The following is a 19627-nucleotide window of genomic DNA, read 5'->3' on the forward strand; positions in this document are numbered from 1 at the left end:
TGCTTAGTTGGCACCCCGATCGTCACACTGGAGTGGTGGTGAGGTGGCGAGCCCTTGCCGGGCGCGGGTCTGGCCGCGGCCCAGTGATCATCCAGGGCAACGCTTGCGGGGGGCCTTGGAGTCATCCCCGGCAAGGGTCTTGCCGGGGGTCTTCGTCTTTTGGTCCCACGTGGACCCGTGGGCTGTCAATCTTTATGAGGATCTGCATGCTTACCAAGCATGCGTTCTCAGATCTTGGTCTTAACGTTGTCGATGGTGTCAGAGCTCTCAGCCTCAAGGGTGATGGGCTTGCTGGTGTTGTGCAGGTCGCCCTGACAAGGGTGTTGCCGGGGGAGGTCCTGCTCGCCCTCTGCTCCTTGTGCTTCGAGTATCTGTCTTGGTAGTCTTCATGTTTTGTCTTCTGGTGCCCTGCGGGGCCCGGCCACAGGCATGGCTACAACTGCCCGTGCACAAGTAAGGGGTACAAAAGAGCCCGTACTTTTGTAGATGGACATACAGACTTCTCTAGTCACTATCACCAAGCTAATAGAACTGCATGATAAACTATAGTATGCAATGGATGATGAAAATGATTCCCGAGCTCTTCGCGATGCTGAAATCAGCGAAGGTAGAAATCAAGAAAGAAAATCAAGTGTTGATGGTTAAACAAGACCACTAGTTTCAAGAAAAAGGGCAGGAAGAGAAAGGTAACTTCAATAAGAATGGCAAGCAAGTTGTCACTCCTGTGAAGAAGCCCAAAGCTGGACCTAAGCCTGAAACTGAGTGCTTCTACTACAAAGGAAATGGTCACTGGAAGCGGAACTACCCCAAATATTTGGCGGATAAGAAGGATGGCAAAGTGAACAAAGGCATATTTGATATACATGTTATTGATGTGTACCTTACTAGTGCTCGTAGTAGCCCCTAGGTGTTTGATACCTGTTCGGTTGCTAAGATTAGTAAGTCGAAACAGGAGTTGCAGAATAAATGGAGACTAGTTGAGGGTGAAGTGATGATGTGTGTTGGAAGTGGTTCCAAGATTGATATGATCATGATCTCACACTCCCTATACTTTTGGGATTAGTGTTGAACCTAAATAAATGTTATTGGGTGTTTGTGTTGAGCATGAACAAGATAGGATCGTGTTTATTGCAAAAAGTTATTCATTTAAGACAGAGAATAATTGTTATTCTGTTTACATGAATATAAAACTCTATGGTCATACATCCAATGTTAATGGTTTATTGAATCTCGATCGTAGTGATACACATATTCATAATATTGGTCCAAAAGATGCAAAGTCGATAATGATAGTGCAACATACTTATGGCACTGTCGTTTAGGTCATATTGGTGTAAATTGTTGGGGAACGTTGCAGAAAATTAAAATTTTTCCTACGGTTTCACCAAGACCCATCTATGAGTTCATCTAAGCAACGAGTCAAGGGAGTGAGTTTGCATCTACATACCACTTGTAGATCGCGTACGGAAGCGTTAGATGGAGCGGTGATGATGGAGTCATACTCGCCGTGATTCAGATCACCGGAGATCCTAGCGCCGAACGGACGGCACCTCCGCGTTCAACACACGTACGGTGCGTGTGACGTCTCCTCCTTCTTGATCCAGCAAGGGGGAAGGAGAGGTTGATGATGATGGCTCCAGCAGCAGCACAACGGCGTGGTGGTGGTGGAACAGCGGCACTCCGGCAGGGCTTCGCCAAGCACGTGACGGAGGAGGAAGAGGTGTAGCAGGGGGAGGGGGCGCCAGGACTTCAGGGTGCGGCTGCCCCTCTCCCCCCTCCCTTTATATAGGCCCCGAGGGGGGGCGCCGGCCCTGGGAGATTCAATCTCCCAAGGGGGCGGCGGCCAAGGGGGAGGAGTGCCCCCCAAGGCATGTGGTGCGCCCCCCCACCCTAGGGTTTCAACCCTAGGCGCAGGGGGTGGGCCTAGGGGGGCGCACCAGCCCACTATGGGCTGGCTCCCCTCCCACTTCAGCCCATGGGGCCCTCCGGGATGGGTGGCCCCACCCGGTGGACCCCCGGGACCCTTCCGGTGGTCCCGGTACAATACCGGGTGACCCCGAAACTTTCCCGATGGCCGAAATACCACTTCCTATATATAATTCTTTACCTCCGGACCATTCCGAAACTCCTCGTGACGTCCGGGATCTCATCCGGGACTCCGAACAACATTCGGTATACTGCATACTCATATTCATACAACCCTAGCGTCACCGAACCTTAAGTGTGTAGACCCTACGGGTTCGGGAGACACGTAGACATGACCGAGACGGCTCTCGGGCAATAACCAACAGCGGGATCTGGATACCCATGTTGGCTCCCACATGCTCCTCGATGATCTCATCGGATGAACCGCGATGTCGAGGATTCGAACAACCCCGTATACAATTCCCTTTGTCATTCGGTACGTTACATGCCCGAGACTCGATCATCGGTATCCCAATACCTCGTTCAGTCTCGTTACCGGCAAGTCACTTTACTCGTACCGTAATGCATGATCCCGTGACCAAACACTTGGTCACTTTGAGCTCATTGTGATGATGCATTACCGAGTGGGCCCAGAGATACCTCTCCGTCATACGGAGTGACAAATCCCAGTCTCGATCCGTGTCAACCCAACAGACACTTTCGGAGATACCTGTAGTGCACCTTTATAGTCACCCAGTTACGTTGTGACGTTTGGTACACCCAAAGCACTCTTACGGTATCCGGGAGTTACACGATCTCATGGTCTAAGGAAGAGATACTTGACATTGGAAAAGCTCTAGCAAAACGAACTACACGATCTTGTGCTATGCTTAGGATTGGGTCTCGTCCATCACATCATTCTCCTAATGATGTGATCCCGTTGTCAATGACATCTAATGTCCATAGTCAGGAAACCATGACTATCTGTCGACCAACGAGCTAGTCAACTAGAGGCTCACTAGGGACATGTTATGGTCTATGTATTCACACGTGTATTACGATTTCCGGATAATACAGTTATAGCATGAATAAAAGACAATTATCATGAACAAGGAAATATAATAATAATCCTTTTATTATTGCCTCTAGGGCATATTTCCAACAGTCTCCCACTTGCACTAGAGTCAATAATCTAGTTACATTGTGATGAATCGAACACCCATAGAGTACTGGTGTTGATCATGTTTTGCTCGCGAGAGAGGTTTAGTCAACGGATCTGCGACATTCAGATCCGTATGTACTTTGCAAATATCTATGTCTCCATCTTGAACATTTTCGCGGATGGAGTTGAAACGACGCTTGATGTGCCTGGTCTTCTTGTGAAACCTGGGCTCCTTGGCAAGGGCAATAGCTCCAGTGTTGTCACAGAAGAGTTTGATCGGCCCCGACGCATTGGGTATGACTCCTAGGTCGGTGATGAACTCCTTCACCCAAATAGCTTCATGCGCTGCCTCCGAGGCTGCCATGTACTCCGCTTCACATGTAGATCCCGCCACGACGCTCTGCTTGCAGCTGCACCAGCTTACTGCTCCACCATTCAACATATACACGTATCCGGTTTGTGACTTAGAGTCATCCAGATCTGTGTCGAAGCTAGCGTCGACGTAACCCTTTACGACGAGCTCTTCGTCACCTCCATAAACGAGAAACATGTCCTTTGTCCTTTTCAGGTACTTCAGGATATTCTTGACCGCTGTCCAGTGTTCCTTGCCGGGATTACTTTGGTACCTCCCTACCAAACTTACGGCAAGGTTTACATCAGGTCTGGTACACAGCATGGCATACATAATAGATCCTATGGCTGAGGCATAGGGGATGACGCTCATCTCTTCTTTATCTTTTGCCGTGGTCGGGCATTGAGCCGAGCTCAATCTCACACCTTGCAATACAGGCAAGAACCCTTTCTTGGACTGATCCATTTTGAACTTCTTCAAAATCTTATCAAGGTATGTGCTCTGTGAAAGACCTATGAGGCGTCTCGATCTATCCCTATAGATCTTGATGCCTAATATGTAAGCAGCTTCTCCAAGGTCCTTCATTGAAAAACACTTATTCAAGTAGGCCTTAATGCTGTCCAAGAATTCTATATCATTTCCCATCAAAAGTATGTCAACTACATATAATATGAGAAATGCTACAGAGCTCCCACTCACTTTCTTGTAAACGCAGGCTTCTCCATAAGTCTGCATAAACCCAAACGCTTTGATCATCTCATCAAAGCGAATGTTCCAACTCCGAGATGCTTGCACCAGCCCATAAATGGATCGCTGGAGCTTGCATACTTTGTTAGCGTTCTTAGGATCGACAAAACCTTCCGGCTGCATCATATACAGCTCTTCCTTAAGATAACCGTTGAGGAATGCCGTTTTGACGTCCATCTGCCATATCTCATAATCATAGTATGCGGCAATTGCTAACATGATTCGGACGGACTTAAGCTTCGCTACGGGAGAGAAAGTCTCATCGTAGTCAATCCCTTGAACTTGCCGATAACCCTTAGCGACAAGTCGAGCTTTATAGATGGTGACATTACCATCCGCGTCCGTCTTCTTCTTAAAGATCCATTTGTTTTCTATCGCTCGCCGATCATCGGGCAAGTCAGTCAAAGTCCATACTTTGTTTTCATACATGGATTCTATCTCGGATTTCATGGCTTCTAGCCATTTGTTGGAATCTGGGCCCGCCATTGCTTCTTCATAGTTCGAAGGTTCACCGTTGTCTAACAACATGATTTCCAGGACAGGGTTGCCGTACCATTCTGGTGCGGAACGTGTCCTTGTGGACCTACGAAGTTCAGTAGCAACTTGATCCGAAGTACCTTGATCATCATCATTAATTTCCTCTTCAGTTGGTGTAGGCATCACAGGAACATTTTCCTGAGCTGTACTGCTATCCTGTTCAAGAGGTAGTACTTCATCGAGTTCTACTTTCCTCCCACTTAGTTCTTTCGAGAGAAACTCTTTTTCCAGAAAGGATCCGTTCTTGGCAACAAAGATCTTGCCCTCGGATCTTAAGTAGAAGGTATACCCAATGGTTTCTTTAGGGTATCCTATGAAGACGCATTTTTCCGACTTGGGTTCGAGCTTTTCAGGTTGAAGTTTCTTGACATAAGCATCGCATCCCCAAACTTTTAGAAACGACAGCTTAGGTTTCTTCCCAAACCATAATTCATACGGTGTCGTCTCAACGGATTTAGACGGTGCCCTATTTAAAGTGAATGTAGCTGTCTCTAGAGCGTATCCCCAAAATGATAGCGGTAAATCGGTAAGAGACATCATAGACCGCACCATATCCAATAGAGTGCGATTACGACGTTCGGACACACCGTTACGCTGAGGTGTTCCAGGCGGCGTGAGTTGTGAAACGATTCCACATTTTCTTAAGTGTGTACCAAATTCGTGACTTAAATATTCTCCTCCACGATCCGATCGTAAGAATTTTATCTTTCGGTCACGTTGATTCTCTACCTCATTCTGAAATTCCTTGAACTTTTCAAAGGTCTCAGACTTGTGTTTCATCAAGTAGACATACCCATATCTACTCAAGTCATCAGTGAGAGTGAGAACATAACGATATCCTCCGCGAGCCTCAACGCTCATTGGACCGCACACATCGGTATGTATGATTTCCAACAAGTTGGTTGCTCGCTCCATTGTTCCGGAGAACGGAGTCTTGGTCATCTTGCCCATGAGGCATGGTTCGCATGTGTCAAATGATTCATAATCGAGAGACTCCAAAAGTCCATCAGCATGGAGCTTCTTCATGCGCTTGACACCAATGTGACCAAGGCGGCAGTGCCACAAGTATGTGGGACTATCGTTATCAACTTTACATCTTTTGGTATTCACGCTATGAATATGTGTAACATTACGCTCGAGATTCATTAAGAATAAACCATTGACCATAGGGGCATGACCATAAAACATATCTCTCATATAAATAGAACAACCATTATTCTCGGATTTAAATGAGTAGCCATCTCGTATCAAACGAGATCCAGATACAATGTTCATGCTCAAACTTGGCACCAAATAACAATTATTAAGGTTTATAACTAATCCCGTAGGTAAATGTAGAGGTAGCGTGCCGACGGCGATCACATCGACCTTGGAACCATTCCCGACGCGCATCGTCACCTCGTCCTTCGCCAGTCTCCGCTTATTCCGCAGCTCCTGCTGTGAGTTACAAATATGAGCAACGGCACCGGTATCAAATACCCAGGAGTTACTACGAGTACTGGTAAGGTACACATCAATTACATGTATATCAAATATACCTTTAGTGTTGCCGGCCTTCTTATCCGCTAAGTATTTGGGGCAGTTCCGCTTCCAGTGACCCTTCCCCTTGCAATAAAAGCACTCAGTCTCAGGCTTGGGTCCATTCTTTGACTTCTTCCCGGCAACTGGCTTACCGGGCGCGGCAACATCTTTGCCGTCCTTCTTGAAGTTCTTCTTACCCTTGCCCTTCTTGAACTTAGTGGTCTTATTGACCATCAACACTTGATGTTCTTTCTTGATTTCAACCTCTGCCGACTTCAGCATTGAAAATACTTCAGGAATGGTCTTCACCATCCCCTGCATATTATAGTTCATCACAAAGCTCTTGTAGCTTGGTGGGAGCGACTGAAGGATTCTGTCAATGACCGCCTCATCCGGGAGGTTAATGTCCAGCTGGGACAGGCGGCTGTGCAACCCAGACATTTTGAGTATATGCTCACTGACAGAACTGTTTTCCTCCATCTTACAACTATAGAACTTGTCGGAGACTTCATATCTCTCGACCCGGGCATGAGCTTGGAAAACTAGTTTCAGCTCCTCGAACATCTCATATGCTCCGTGTTGCTCAAAACGCTTTTGGAGCCCCGGTTCTAAGCTGTAAAGCATGCCGCACTGAACGAGGGAGTAATCATCAGCACGTGTCTGCCAAACGTTCAAATCGTCTTGCAGTGCTGGGAGAGCAGGTGGGTCACCTAACGGTGCTTCAAGGACATATGCTTTCTTGGCAGCTATGAGGATGATCCTAAGGTTCCGGACCCAGTCCGTATAGTTGCTGCCATCATCTTTCAGCTTGGTTTTCTCTAGGAACGCGTTGAAGTTCATGTTGACATGAGCGTTGGCCATTTGATCTACAAGACATATTTTGCAAAGATTTTAGACTAAGTTCATGATAATTAAGTTCATCTAATCAAATTATTTTAATGAACTTCCACTCAGATTTGACATCCCCTTGGTCATCTAAGTGTTACACGATCCGAGTCGACTAGGCCGTGTCCGATCATCACGTGAGACGGACTAGTCATCGTCGGTGAACATTCTCATGTTGATCGTATCTTCCATACGACTCGTGTTCGACCTTTCGGTCTCCGTGTTCCGAGGCCATGTCTGTACATGCTAGGCTCGTCAAGTTAACCCTAAGTGTTTTGCATGTGTAAAACTGTCTTACACCCGTTGTATGTGAACGTAAGGATCTATCACACCCGATCATCACGTGGTGCTTCGAAACGACGAACTTTAGCAACGGTGCACAGTTAGGGGAGAACACTTCTTGAAATTGTTGTAAGGGATCATCTTATTTACTACCGTCGTTCTAAGTAAACAAGATGCATAAAACATAATAAACATCACATGCAATTATATAAAGTAGTGACATGATATGGCCAATATCATATAGCTCCTTTGATCTTCATCTTCGGGGCTCCATGATCATCTTGTCACCGGCATGACACCATGATCTCCATCATCATGATCTCCATCATCGTGTCTTCATGAAGTTGTCACGCCAACGACTACTTCTACTTCTATGACTAACGCGTTTAGTAATAAAGTAAAGTAGTTTACATGGCGTTCTTCAATGACACGCAGGTCATACAAAAATAAAGACAACTCCTATGGCTCCTGCCGGTTGTCATACTCATCGACATGCAAGTCGTGATTCCTATTACAAGAACATGATCTCATACATCACAATATATCATTCATCATTCATCACAACTTCTGGCCATATCACATCACATGACAATTGCTGCAAAAACAAGTTAGACGTCCTCTAATTGTTGTTGCATCTTTTACGTGGCTGCAATTGGGTTCTAGCAAGAACGTTTTCTTACCTACGAATAACCACAACGTGATTTTGTCAACTTCTATTTACCCTTCATAAGGACCCTTTTCATCGAATCCGCTCCAACTAAAGTGGGAGAGACAGACACCCGCCAGCCACCTTATGCAACTAGTGCATGTTAGTCGGTGGAACCGGTCTCACGTAAGCGTACGTGTAAGGTTGGTCCGGGCCGCTTCATCCCACAATACCGCTGAAGCAAGATAAGACTAGTAGCGGCAAGCAAGTTGACAAGATCTACGCCCACAACAAAATTGTGTTCTACTCGTGCAATAGAGAACTACGCATAGACCTAGCTCATGATGCCACTGTTGGGGAACGTTGCAGAAAATTAAAAATTTTCCTACGGTTTCACCAAGATCCATCTATGAGTTCATCTAAGCAACGAGTCAAGGGAGTGAGTTTGCATCTACATACCACTTGTAGATCGCGTACGGAAGCGTTAGATGGAGCGGTGATGATGGAGTCGTACTCGCCGTGATTCAGATCACCGGAGATCCTAGCGCCGAACGGACGGCACCTCCGCGTTCAACACACGTACGGTGCGTGTGACGTCTCCTCCTTCTTGATCCAGCAAGGGGGGAAGGAGAGGTTGATGATGATGGCTCCAGCAGCAGCACAACGGCGTGGTGGTGGTGGAACAGCAGCACTCCGGCAGGGCTTCGCCAAGCACGTGACGGAGGAGGAAGAGGTGTAGCAGGGGGAGGGGGCGCCAGGACTTCAGGGTGCGGCTGCCCCTCTCCCCCCTCCCTTTATATAGGCCCCCAGGGGGGGCGCCGGCCCTGGGAGATTCAATCTCCCAAGGGGGCGGCGGCCAAGGGGGGAGGAGTGCCCCCCAAGGCATGTGGTGCGCCCCCCCCACCCTAGGGTTTCAACCCTAGGCGCAGGGGGTGGGCCTAGGGGGGCGCACCAGCCCACTATGGGCTGGCTCCCCTCCCACTTCAGCCCATGGGGCCCTCCGGGATGGGTGGCCCCACCCGGTGGACCCCCGGGACCCTTCCGGTGGTCCCGGTACAATACCGGGTGACCCCGAAACTTTCCCGATGGCCGAAATACCACTTCCTATATATAATTCTTTACCTCCGGACCATTCCGAAACTCCTCGTGACGTCCGGGATCTCATCCGGGACTCCGAACAACATTCGGTATACTGCATACTCATATTCATACAACCCTAGCGTCACCGAACCTTAAGTGTGTAGACCCTACGGGTTCGGGAGACACGTAGACATGACCGAGACGGCTCTCGGGCAATAACCAACAGCGGGATCTGGATACCCATGTTGGCTCCCACATGCTCCTCGATGATCTCATCGGATGAACCGCGATGTCGAGGATTCGAACAACCCCGTATACAATTCCCTTTGTCATTCGGTACGTTACATGCCCGAGACTCGATCATCGGTATCCCAATACCTCGTTCAGTCTCGTTACCGGCAAGTCACTTTACTCGTACCGTAATGCATGATCCCGTGACCAAACACTTGGTCACTTTGAGCTCATTGTGATGATGCATTACCGAGTGGGCCCAGAGATACCTCTCCGTCATGCGGAGTGACAAATCCCAGTCTCGATCCGTGTCAACCCAACAGACACTTTCGGAGATACCTGTAGTGCACCTTTATAGTCACCCAGTTACGTTGTGACGTTTGGTACACCCAAAGCACTCTTACGGTATCCGGGAGTTACACGATCTCATGGTCTAAGGAAGAGATACTTGACATTGGAAAAGCTCTAGCAAAACGAACTACACGATCTTGTGCTATGCTTAGGATTGGGTCTCGTCCATCACATCATTCTCCTAATGATGTGATCCCGTTGTCAATGACATCTAATGTCCATAGTCAGGAAACCATGACTATCTGTCGAGCAACGAGCTAGTCAACTAGAGGCTCACTAGGGACATGTTATGGTCTATGTATTCACACGTGTATTACGATTTCCGGATAATACAGTTATAGCATGAATAAAAGACAATTATCATGAACAAGGAAATATAATAATAATTCTTTTATTATTGCCTCTAGGGCATATTTCCAACATAAATCACATGAAGAAATTCCATGTTGATGGCTTTTTGAATCACTTGATGATGAATCATTTGATACTCGCGAACCATGCCTCATGGGCAAGATGACTAAAACTCCGTTCTTCGGAACAATGAAGCGAGCCAATGATTTATTGGAAATAATACATACCGATGTATGCGGTCCAATGAGTGTTGAGGCTCAAGGTGGGTATCGTTATTTTCTGACCTTCACAAATGATTTAGAAGATATGGGTATATCTACTTAATGAAACACAAGTCTGAAACATTTGAAAAGTTCAAAGAATTTCATAGTGAAGTGGAGAATCATCGTAACAAGAAAATAAAATTTCTATGATCTGATCGCGGAGGCGAATATTTGAGTTACGAGTTTGGACTTCATTTAAAACAATGTGGAATAGTTTCACAACTCACACCACGTGGAACACCACAACATAATGGTGTGTCCGAACATCGTAACCGTACTATATGGTGCGAGCTATAATGTCTCTTACCGATTTACCACTATCATTTTTGGGTTATGCATTAGAGGCAGCTGCATTCACGTTAAATAGGGCACCGTCTAAATCCATTGAGACGACACCGTATGAACTGTGGTTTGGCAATAAACCTAAGCTGTCGTTTCTTAAAGTTTGGGGTTACGACACTTTTGTCAAAAGGCTTCAACCTGATAAGCTCGAACCTAAATCGGAGAAGTGCGTCTTTATAGGATACCCTAAGGAAACAATTGGGTACACCTTCTACCACAGATTGAAAGGCAAGGTCTTTGTTGCCAAGAATGGAACCTTTCTAGAGAAGGGTTTTCTCTCGAAATAACTGAGTGGGAGGAAAGTAGAACTTGATGAAGTAATTGTACGTTCTCTCAATTTGGAAATTAGCTCATCCAAGAAATCCGTTCTCGTGATGCCTACACCAACTAGAGAGGAAGCTAATGATGATGATCATGAAACTTCAGATCGAGTTATTACCGAACCTCGTAGGTCAACCAGAACACGATCGACACTAGAGTGGTACGGTAATCCTGTTCTGGAAGTCATGTTACTAGACCATGGTGAACCTACAAACCATGAAGAAGCTATGATGAGCCCAGATTCCGATAAATGGCTTGAGGCCATGAAATCTGAGATAGGATCCATGTATGAGAACAAAGTGTGGACATTGATGGATTTGCCCGATGATCAGTGACCCATAGAGAATAAATGGATCTTCAAGAAGAAGACTGAAGCTAATGGTAATGTCACTGTCTACAAAGCTCGACTTGTCGCAAATGGTTTTCGACAAGTTCAAGTAGTTGACTACGATGAGGCTTTCTCACCCGTAGCGATGCTTAAGTCCGTCTGAATCATGTTAGCAATTGCCATATTTTATGATTATGAAATCTGGCAAATGGACGTCAAAACTGCATTCTTTAATGGATTTTTTAAAGAAGAGTTGTATATGATGCAATCAGAAGGTTTTGTCAATCCTAAAGGTGCTAACAAAGTGTAAAAGCAGACCCAATGAATTATAAGTCGTTAAAGACTTCAGATTCAAATACGAGCTGATAAAGGAACTCGCCTGCCAAGCCGAAAACATCAAGCTAAAGAGATTAGTCTGAGGATGAAGTTGCAGTCTTCGGCTTCGAAGACCAGTTCAGGGGCTACTGACGGTGTCCTAGACTAGGGGGTAGTAACGTGTACAACCCACGGTCCACGGTCCGTGCTTGCGGGCCATCGATCATCACAAGGAAGGACTCTTAAGGCCATGAACCTCGGCGTAACCAAGATGGAAACCTCCGAAGACTTGGCATGCACTTCAAGGATAGCTCAATAGCCGGCATGTTGGCAACCAACCATATGTGTAACCTAGGTACCCCGGTGCATATGTAAGCTGTGGAGTTTAGCCTTTAGAGGCACGATTACCATCCTTAGGGTTTAGAACACAATCGTATGATCCTGAGGTAGATCAGCTTGTACTTGATACTCCATCAATCAATATAATCAAAGCAGGAAGTTGGGTTTTACCTCTTCGAGAGAGACCAAACCTGGGTAAACATCGTCTCCCTTCGTACCCTGTTACCATTGTTCCTAGACTAATAGCTCAATACAAGTTTCATGAAAAATGTATCGGAGCCCTTAGTTTGTGCAATATACCATTTTTGCATTAACAATGCAGTTTACGTGTAAATAATATAAAATATGGTTTCAAATGTAATTTTTCATGCAACTCGCTTTAGGGTATCAAGTAACCACTAACGAAGTATATTAAAATAATAAAAATGTACAATTGACTCATCTATGTGTTATATGAGGAGCGCGAGGGGGGGTATATATATGGCACAATTTAAAAAAATGTCTTATCTAATTTACTTCTCTTAGTTAAGAGAAGATGTGGCTAAGAAAAGATTGACATCACCCTATTATACGTTAGCGGACTTCAGACATTTATATGTCTTGACAGGATCTGTTTTAAAAAGTAAATGAGGTTCTTGTGGAACGGGAACATAATCATTAGGACGGGGTTAGGCACTTAAACATTCTATTATTGAGAATGGGAGTTCTGCAATTATTATGTAGAAACACATGCTTTAGTATACCAAATAATTCCACGAATTATCACCAAACAAATGGCATGTTATTATTATTGGATTGGCGAACGTGGCCAGCTCCGCACCTGTCTGAGGAAACTGAAGCTTAGCAATTCTCTTGGCACATTTCTTCTTTTCATAAGCTCGTGCCTGACAAGGAGCTACTTTTTTTGCTCCTAAAGAAGACGACACCGGCGGGCAGTGGCGCAACTAACCGACCATTGTTCCTCGCCATGATTACAGGATCACGTTTTCAAAATCCTTGGCAGGTCCCATTGCACTTTTGAAACTCAACCATGGGTCGGGCCGGGGTGTTTTGCACTATGTAGATGCAAAGCCGGCAGCCAGCCAGCGTGATCATCATAGTGCAGGCAGGCCCGAACAACCAGATTAAGTATGCCCATTTACTGGGGCGTCAGGCGGTCCCGTCCCAATCGGCAGTGCATGAATTCTCGGTCATGGTCCCTCTGCCTCCCAGTCCCATGCATTCAACCTGGGTTGGGTAACAACTTGAACAAATTCGTCACCAATCCTGCGTTCTACGCCTCCGTTGTAGAGTCACCAGTTGCCGGCCTTTTTGGTTCATTCACGGTATAACAGCGGGGTCTTCCGTGCAGATGTCAGGATAGGTTAACAGACGCCCGTTTTGATGTCAGGACAGCATGTGTTCCGTACGCTCCATATTCGAACCGACATATTTTTTCTCGCAAGAAAAAAACTACATATTTTGAAATACTCCCTCAGTACGAAAATATTTGTCATCAAAATGGACAAAAAGGGTTGTATCTAAAAGTAAAATGCGTCTAGATACATTCTCTTTTATTCATTTTGATGACAAGTATTTCCGAACGGAGGGAGTACGTGGTAGAGTCCACGTAACCCTTCGCTCTTGTCCACGTGCGAACTTCCTCTAGGGTTTCCTTGTCTTTGTCTCCGGTGGATCTTGTGGATTACGCCGGCGTTTGTTTTCGGTGGATCCGACTAGATTCGGTCTTCGTTCGTCTACGACTGTGTGTCTGCAGGTTGGATCTTCCGGTTTATGCTTCTCTTCATCGGCGGCGGTTGCTATTCTGGTGCGCTGGTTCTATGGGGCCTTAATACTATAGCAATGTTTGCCCGACTCCAAGACGGCCGCGCGCCTTCGGCTCATTCCAGTGCTTTGTAGTCGTCGCTAGGTGGTCTACGAACCTGGATGTAAATTTTACTTCTGGTGTTCTTTGTACTATCTTCACAGTTGATGCTCGAAAAAAAAATCGGTAGGTTGCTCGATTCAAAATGAAACGGGGCAGAAGATGCACATGCCGCCCTGCGGCGACTGGCGACTGCAGGGTGTTTGAGGGCTCGGCTCGGGCTGGTCTGAATAAATTGAGGTCAAGAGGGATACAGTAACGTCGAGCAGAACAGTGAAAGGCCTGGAACATGGAGGAACAGCCCTAACCTGACATGCCCAGCAAGGAGTTCAGCAGCGATCTGGGGCACGTCTCTACGGAGGGCTCCGCGCGATGATCCAGTTCACCAACAAAGATCAATCAACACACATCGAGGTAGCGAACGGTGTGCGGTGGCATCACACCCCCTCAATTGGCTCCGCGCCACCGCTCACAAGCAGGCATTCAAACACCCACCGATCAGGCGGCGGCGGCATTAAGCTGAGTGGTAAATAAATTGTAGCCACGGCCTTTTCTGTCCTGTGCTGCCGTACATCAATCAGCCTTCAACACCAGCCACAAGCAGCCAAGATAACAAATAGTGAAATAGGTAAGTCCAAAACACTTAAACGATTAGTGAGTGTAAACCAATATAATCATCAGAGACACTGGTATACTTTCTGGTACATTGTGCGCAGATATCCTGGAATTGTAATATTTTGTAACCAAACATTCAAACTGCTCGTCCGTGCAGATCTTCAGTCGAACCACGGATGAGGCCAGATGCTGGCATCACACTGGGTTGTGCCAACTTGAAACATTATTCAAGCCGCCACACGAATGTGGTTACAGCCGGCTGTATAGACCAATTGCCAGAGTTGGCGTTGGTTACCCTAGCTTTGTAACTTCGGCTCCACTGCTTCTTCTTCATCAATGAAATACAGCGCCAGTGTCTTTTCGTTAAAACAAAAATGGGACACCAAATCATAATCATGCTACAAACCACCCAGAAATTAACAAACCATGTATCATTATCTGCGTGACAGAAATAAGTTTCAGTTTGCCCTTCTTACAGCTCAAGCTGCGTTTCCCTGCCAGGAGAGGACAAAATAAACGCTCAGATGGTGGATTAACGTGTTGACTTCTGAAACAAGAAAAGCAAAGAGGACCAAAATACCTTAGGTTTAGACTTGTTGGGTTTGGAGTCAGCAGCTTGTTTGCTATCAAGAGGACGCTTGAAAGGAAGGAAATCTATCCCACCCATGAATGGCTGCAGTGCCTTTGGCACTTCAACGCCATCCGCCCTCTGGTAGTTCTCCAGAATACAGCAAAGGGTCCTCTCAGTTGCAGTCAGCGTAGAATTCAACATATGAACAAACTGCTTGGACTGCTCGTCATTCTGCAATTCAAACATACATCAGTGGTGATAAATGATCAGACAATTTGATCTACACTAGGTAGAAGTACAGCAGACTGGTGCTATCTGCTAGTGTCCACTTGAAACAAAACCCTACCTTTTTCTGGCCATAACCTATTCCAAGTCTCCTTGCCTGATAATCTGTGCAATTTGAACACGATACTAATTCTCTGAAGGTTTTTGATGCAGGGAACCATGCTTCCAAATCATACTTCTTAGCTGCAGCGTCATTAAGTGCACCAGAGACAATCGAAACTAGTTGATACGGTAGGCCAATCTGCAAGGTGGACAATATAGAAATGTTTAGGCATGTCAGAAACACACAGTCGAGGCTACAAGCCTATAAACATGGTGTTTAAGGTCCACAAAGCCTCAGATACGTACCTCCTTATAAAAATCTTCTGCATTTTTTATCATTTCCTCATGCATTTCCCATGATTCATTGTCATTTGGACTTGTGGCACAGAACTGTTCAATCTTTTCAAACTGGTGGACTCTGAAGATGCCAGCTGTATCCCTCCCGTGTGAACCAGCTTCTTTCCGGAAGCACGTGGAGAACCCAGCATATCTAAAAGGGCAAAGTTTATTATCAAATAACTAATGCATAGTAACTGAAGAAAAGCTACCTACAGTTAGGCATTACCCACCTAATTGGCAAATCAGCAGGATATATCCGATCACCAAGATGATAAGCACATAGTGGTTGCTCGGATGTAGCTATGAGATACTTATCGTCTCCGTCACCTGTTACCTGCAAAATGCAACTAATTGTCATGGACATTTTATTACATGTGTTGGGAAATAATACTATTTTGAAACATCATTAGTTCAAATCAACAGTGATCATCAGGATCCAGTGTACTAACAGAATTAAACAAGCAAGAATGCTCCAAACATCCCCCAAAACCATACATGTTAAGACTAGCCAGATAGCTAGAACTGGATTTGAAAGGATACTTGTCTGATAACCACTACCAATCTGTCTACCAGAATATTTAATGCAAGTGGGGGATGCTTACTGAAGCTGTGAACACACAATGACAAACTGACAACAAGAGAATATGTTAGCATACCCCGAGAAAGCATTGGAAAACATGGCCTAGTTTTTCAATACACAAACAAATGAAAGCACGGTTGATCAATAACACCATAATATGCAAGAAGGGACACCTATTTGGACTTACTTTGTAGAGCTCCTCATCAAATTGGGCCAACTGGGCACATTTTGCCATGATTTCCTTTCTCATGAAAAAAGGAGTTTGCATTGGTGTGAAGCCTCGTATTCTCAGGAATGTTAGGCCAAAATTTATCAATGCCTGGTTCAGGAGGACACCGTTGCCCTTCAAAAAGAAACCTCTTCCACCAGCTACATCGGCACCTGCAAAAAATTGAGTGGGCAAAGTATGAGGGATACCTTAAAATTTAATAGAGCAGCATATAACACGATAATAACAATGGGTTTCACATACTGAGTAACCCCAGAGAACTTGTGCTATCATGAGAAAAAAAAAGGCTTCCTAAGTTTAAAAGAAGAACAAACTTTTCATAAGCTTGAAGGTAGAGCAGGTAGATGTAAATATAAGAAAGTTATTACTATTCTGCTACTAAATTTGATGGCCTGGGGTTCCATGACATTGTACAGAGCAATACAAATACAATCTATCAATCCCATCCCATACATGTATCAAGAACAGCAATTGATAATGGTTTGAGCGACACCTCATACTAGATAAAACAACAGAATCAACAGTGCTAGTTGAAACCAGAAATGTCAGTTGCTGATACAGCAGTGATCAGTTGCCAATAAAGAAGTGCTAGTTGAAACCAGAAATTTCAGTCAAATACACAGAATACTATTGCAAGTGTTCCACAAGACATTTTGCCAAATCAGCCATAGAGCAAATCATGCCCCAGAATTGTGGGGATAGACTCATACAAATTGTAGTTGTACTGATTATGAAAAAAATTTCGAAGCCAAAACCTATATTTGTCGGTAAGTTTTGCCAGTTGCTGTTCTCCCAAAGTTTGGCACAAAAGTTATTGTGTTATAGAGCAATTTAGTATGACAACAGTCAGAGGATGAAGGAATATGCATTTGAACTTTCAACTAAACTTGAGCCAAGCTAATCCAAGCACAATGAGAAAGCATTCAACCAACAGAGAATTGTTTTTTAGCACATACCCTTGTCCAAAGATGCAATGTCAAGCATTATGCAAAGATCCACATGATTCTTCAAGTTCTCCTCCAGTCTCCTCTCTCCCCATGTCCGGACAATAGCATTGTTTGCCTGAGAGAAGGAAATGTTAAACTGCTTGAGATGCAGATACCTTTGTATCAGTTCTGTGAAGCAAAGCTCGCCAGGATATTTCACATTTCTAGAATAGGCACGTCCAGTTGCTCACAAGCAGATTCAAATCAAACTCAACGAGTTAACGTCATCTAGTGATGTTTCTTGTACTCCCTCTGTCCGGAAATACTTGTCGGATAAATGCATAAATATGGATGTATCTAGAACTAAAATACGTCTAGATACATCCATTCCTCCGACAAGTATTTCCGGACGGAGGGAGTATTACTTTAGTGCCCTAAATTGCAACAGGAATGCAGAGTGCGGAAACAGGAGAACCCAAGCTAGGTCAAGTTTGAGCTAGTAGTTTCAAACAATTTACTAAAAAAGACTCGCATCATTCACAATGTAATTAAACCAATGTTCTCTTAGTTATCTGGAACCACGAAATGTAAGTTTGCACTTCCAACGCACCTCGTCGCCGCTGATGGGCACAGATTCATGCACCAGGTTGCCAATGGTGACGAGCTTGGTGTCGAGGGTGGTCTTGGCCTCCTCCACCTCCGTCTCCTTGGCGGCCAGCCTCCTCTTAATCTCCTCTGTGCTCTGTATCAGCTCCGTCGCATCCTGTTTTTTCTGCAAAAATTCGACACGCCCACGGTCACATGCAAATCCAGAGCCAACCCGAAGCGAAAAACTGAACGCAAATCGACGCGAACGTACGGCCTTGAGCTTGCCGATCTCCTTGCTGGTCTTGTTGAGCTCCTGCCGGATCTTGTCAAGCTCAAACTGCCCTGCAGAGACAACACATACATCCTGGGGCTCAGGGTCCGCGGATCCGGAAGGTTCTGGGAGGGGTCAGGGAGCAGAGGAGCTCTTACTCTGGCGCCACGCCTCGTCGAGGACGATGACCTCGTCGACGAGCCCAACGTTTTTCTCTATTTCATCGGGCTTGCCGTCGGCGAAGCGTCTGCGCTGCGATTCGCGGACAAGCTCGGGATCACCGCCCTTCTCCTTGCGAAAGAGGTTGATGTCGAGCATCTTCTCGCGCGACGGCGGCTACGGGCGGGACGGCGGCGGCGGCGGAGTGGAAGGGATTTTCTTCTCAGTGTTTTTTTCTTTGACACGGGGAGCAAGGGTTTTGACGCAAAGATGGCGGGGGGCCCAAGTAAGCGACCGAGACAAATCCTTTGCAAGCCAAGAGATTGCCCAACAAGCCCGCAGCTGCCAAGCTCGGAGGCCCACACCGACCTACAGAGCGAGCAGCCCAGCTATGCATCTTGCCGGAGAACCCATATGTCATGCTCTTTTTTTTTTGCGTTGAAACCCATATGTAATGCTGATGTCACTAGAATTTCCTCTTTTCGATTTTTTATTTTTTTTGTAATCTAAATGCATATACTTAAAATATTTAAATTTATTTAAGAAATTTAAAACTAATAATTTGAAAAAATGTCATAGTATAAAAAATTTGCTAGCGCGGTTTAAAAAGTTGTTGAGAACTTTCAAAAGAAATGATCATTATCATCAGCTTCCTCATCAATTGGTGTAGGGATCACAGGAACTGATTTCTGTGATGAACTACTTTCCAATAAGGGAGCAGGTACAGTTACCTCATCAAGTTCTACTTTTCCTCACTCACTTCTTTCGAGAGAAACTCCTTGTCTAGAAAGGATCCATTCTTAGCAACGAATGTCTTGTCTTCGGATCTATGATAGAAGGTGTAGCCAACAGTTTTCTTTGGGTATCCTATGAAGACGCATTTCTCCGATTTGAGTTCGAGCTTATTAGGTTGAAACTTTTTCACATAAGCATCGCAGCCCCAAACTTTCAGAAACGACAAGTTTGGTTTCTTGTCAAACCACAGTTCATAAGGCGTCCTCTCAACAGATTTAGATGGTGCCCTATTTAACGTGGATGCAGCCGTCTCTAAAGCATAACCCCAAAACAATAGCGGTAAATCAGTAAGAGACATCATAGATCGTACCATATCTAATAAAGTGCGGTTACGACGTTCAGACACACCATTACGCTGTGGTGTTCCGGGTGGCGTGGGTTGTGAAACTATTCCGCATTGTTTCA

The 19627-nt window shown here is 45.5% G+C and overlaps 1 protein-coding gene across 1 annotated transcript; it reads right to left on the reverse strand.

The window, feature by feature from the left end:
* Positions 1 to 14442: 14442 nt before the first annotated feature.
* Positions 14443 to 18706, reverse strand: LOC123093111 (serine--tRNA ligase). The gene is made up of 10 exons (XM_044515020.1): positions 18427 to 18706; positions 18269 to 18339; positions 18020 to 18181; positions 17440 to 17545; positions 16442 to 16635; positions 15905 to 16008; positions 15642 to 15825; positions 15355 to 15534; positions 15018 to 15239; positions 14443 to 14931 (listed from the first exon to the last, which is right to left on the reverse strand). The coding sequence occupies exons 1-10, from the start codon at positions 18584 to 18586 to the stop codon at positions 14917 to 14919; spliced, it is 1398 nt and encodes a 465-aa protein (XP_044370955.1). The 5' UTR covers positions 18587 to 18706; the 3' UTR covers positions 14443 to 14916.
* Between the last annotated feature and the right edge of the window lie 921 nt (positions 18707 to 19627).

This window comes from Triticum aestivum, chromosome 4B (genome assembly GCF_018294505.1).
Source record: "Triticum aestivum cultivar Chinese Spring chromosome 4B, IWGSC CS RefSeq v2.1, whole genome shotgun sequence".
NCBI lineage: Eukaryota > Viridiplantae > Streptophyta > Magnoliopsida > Poales > Poaceae > Triticum > Triticum aestivum.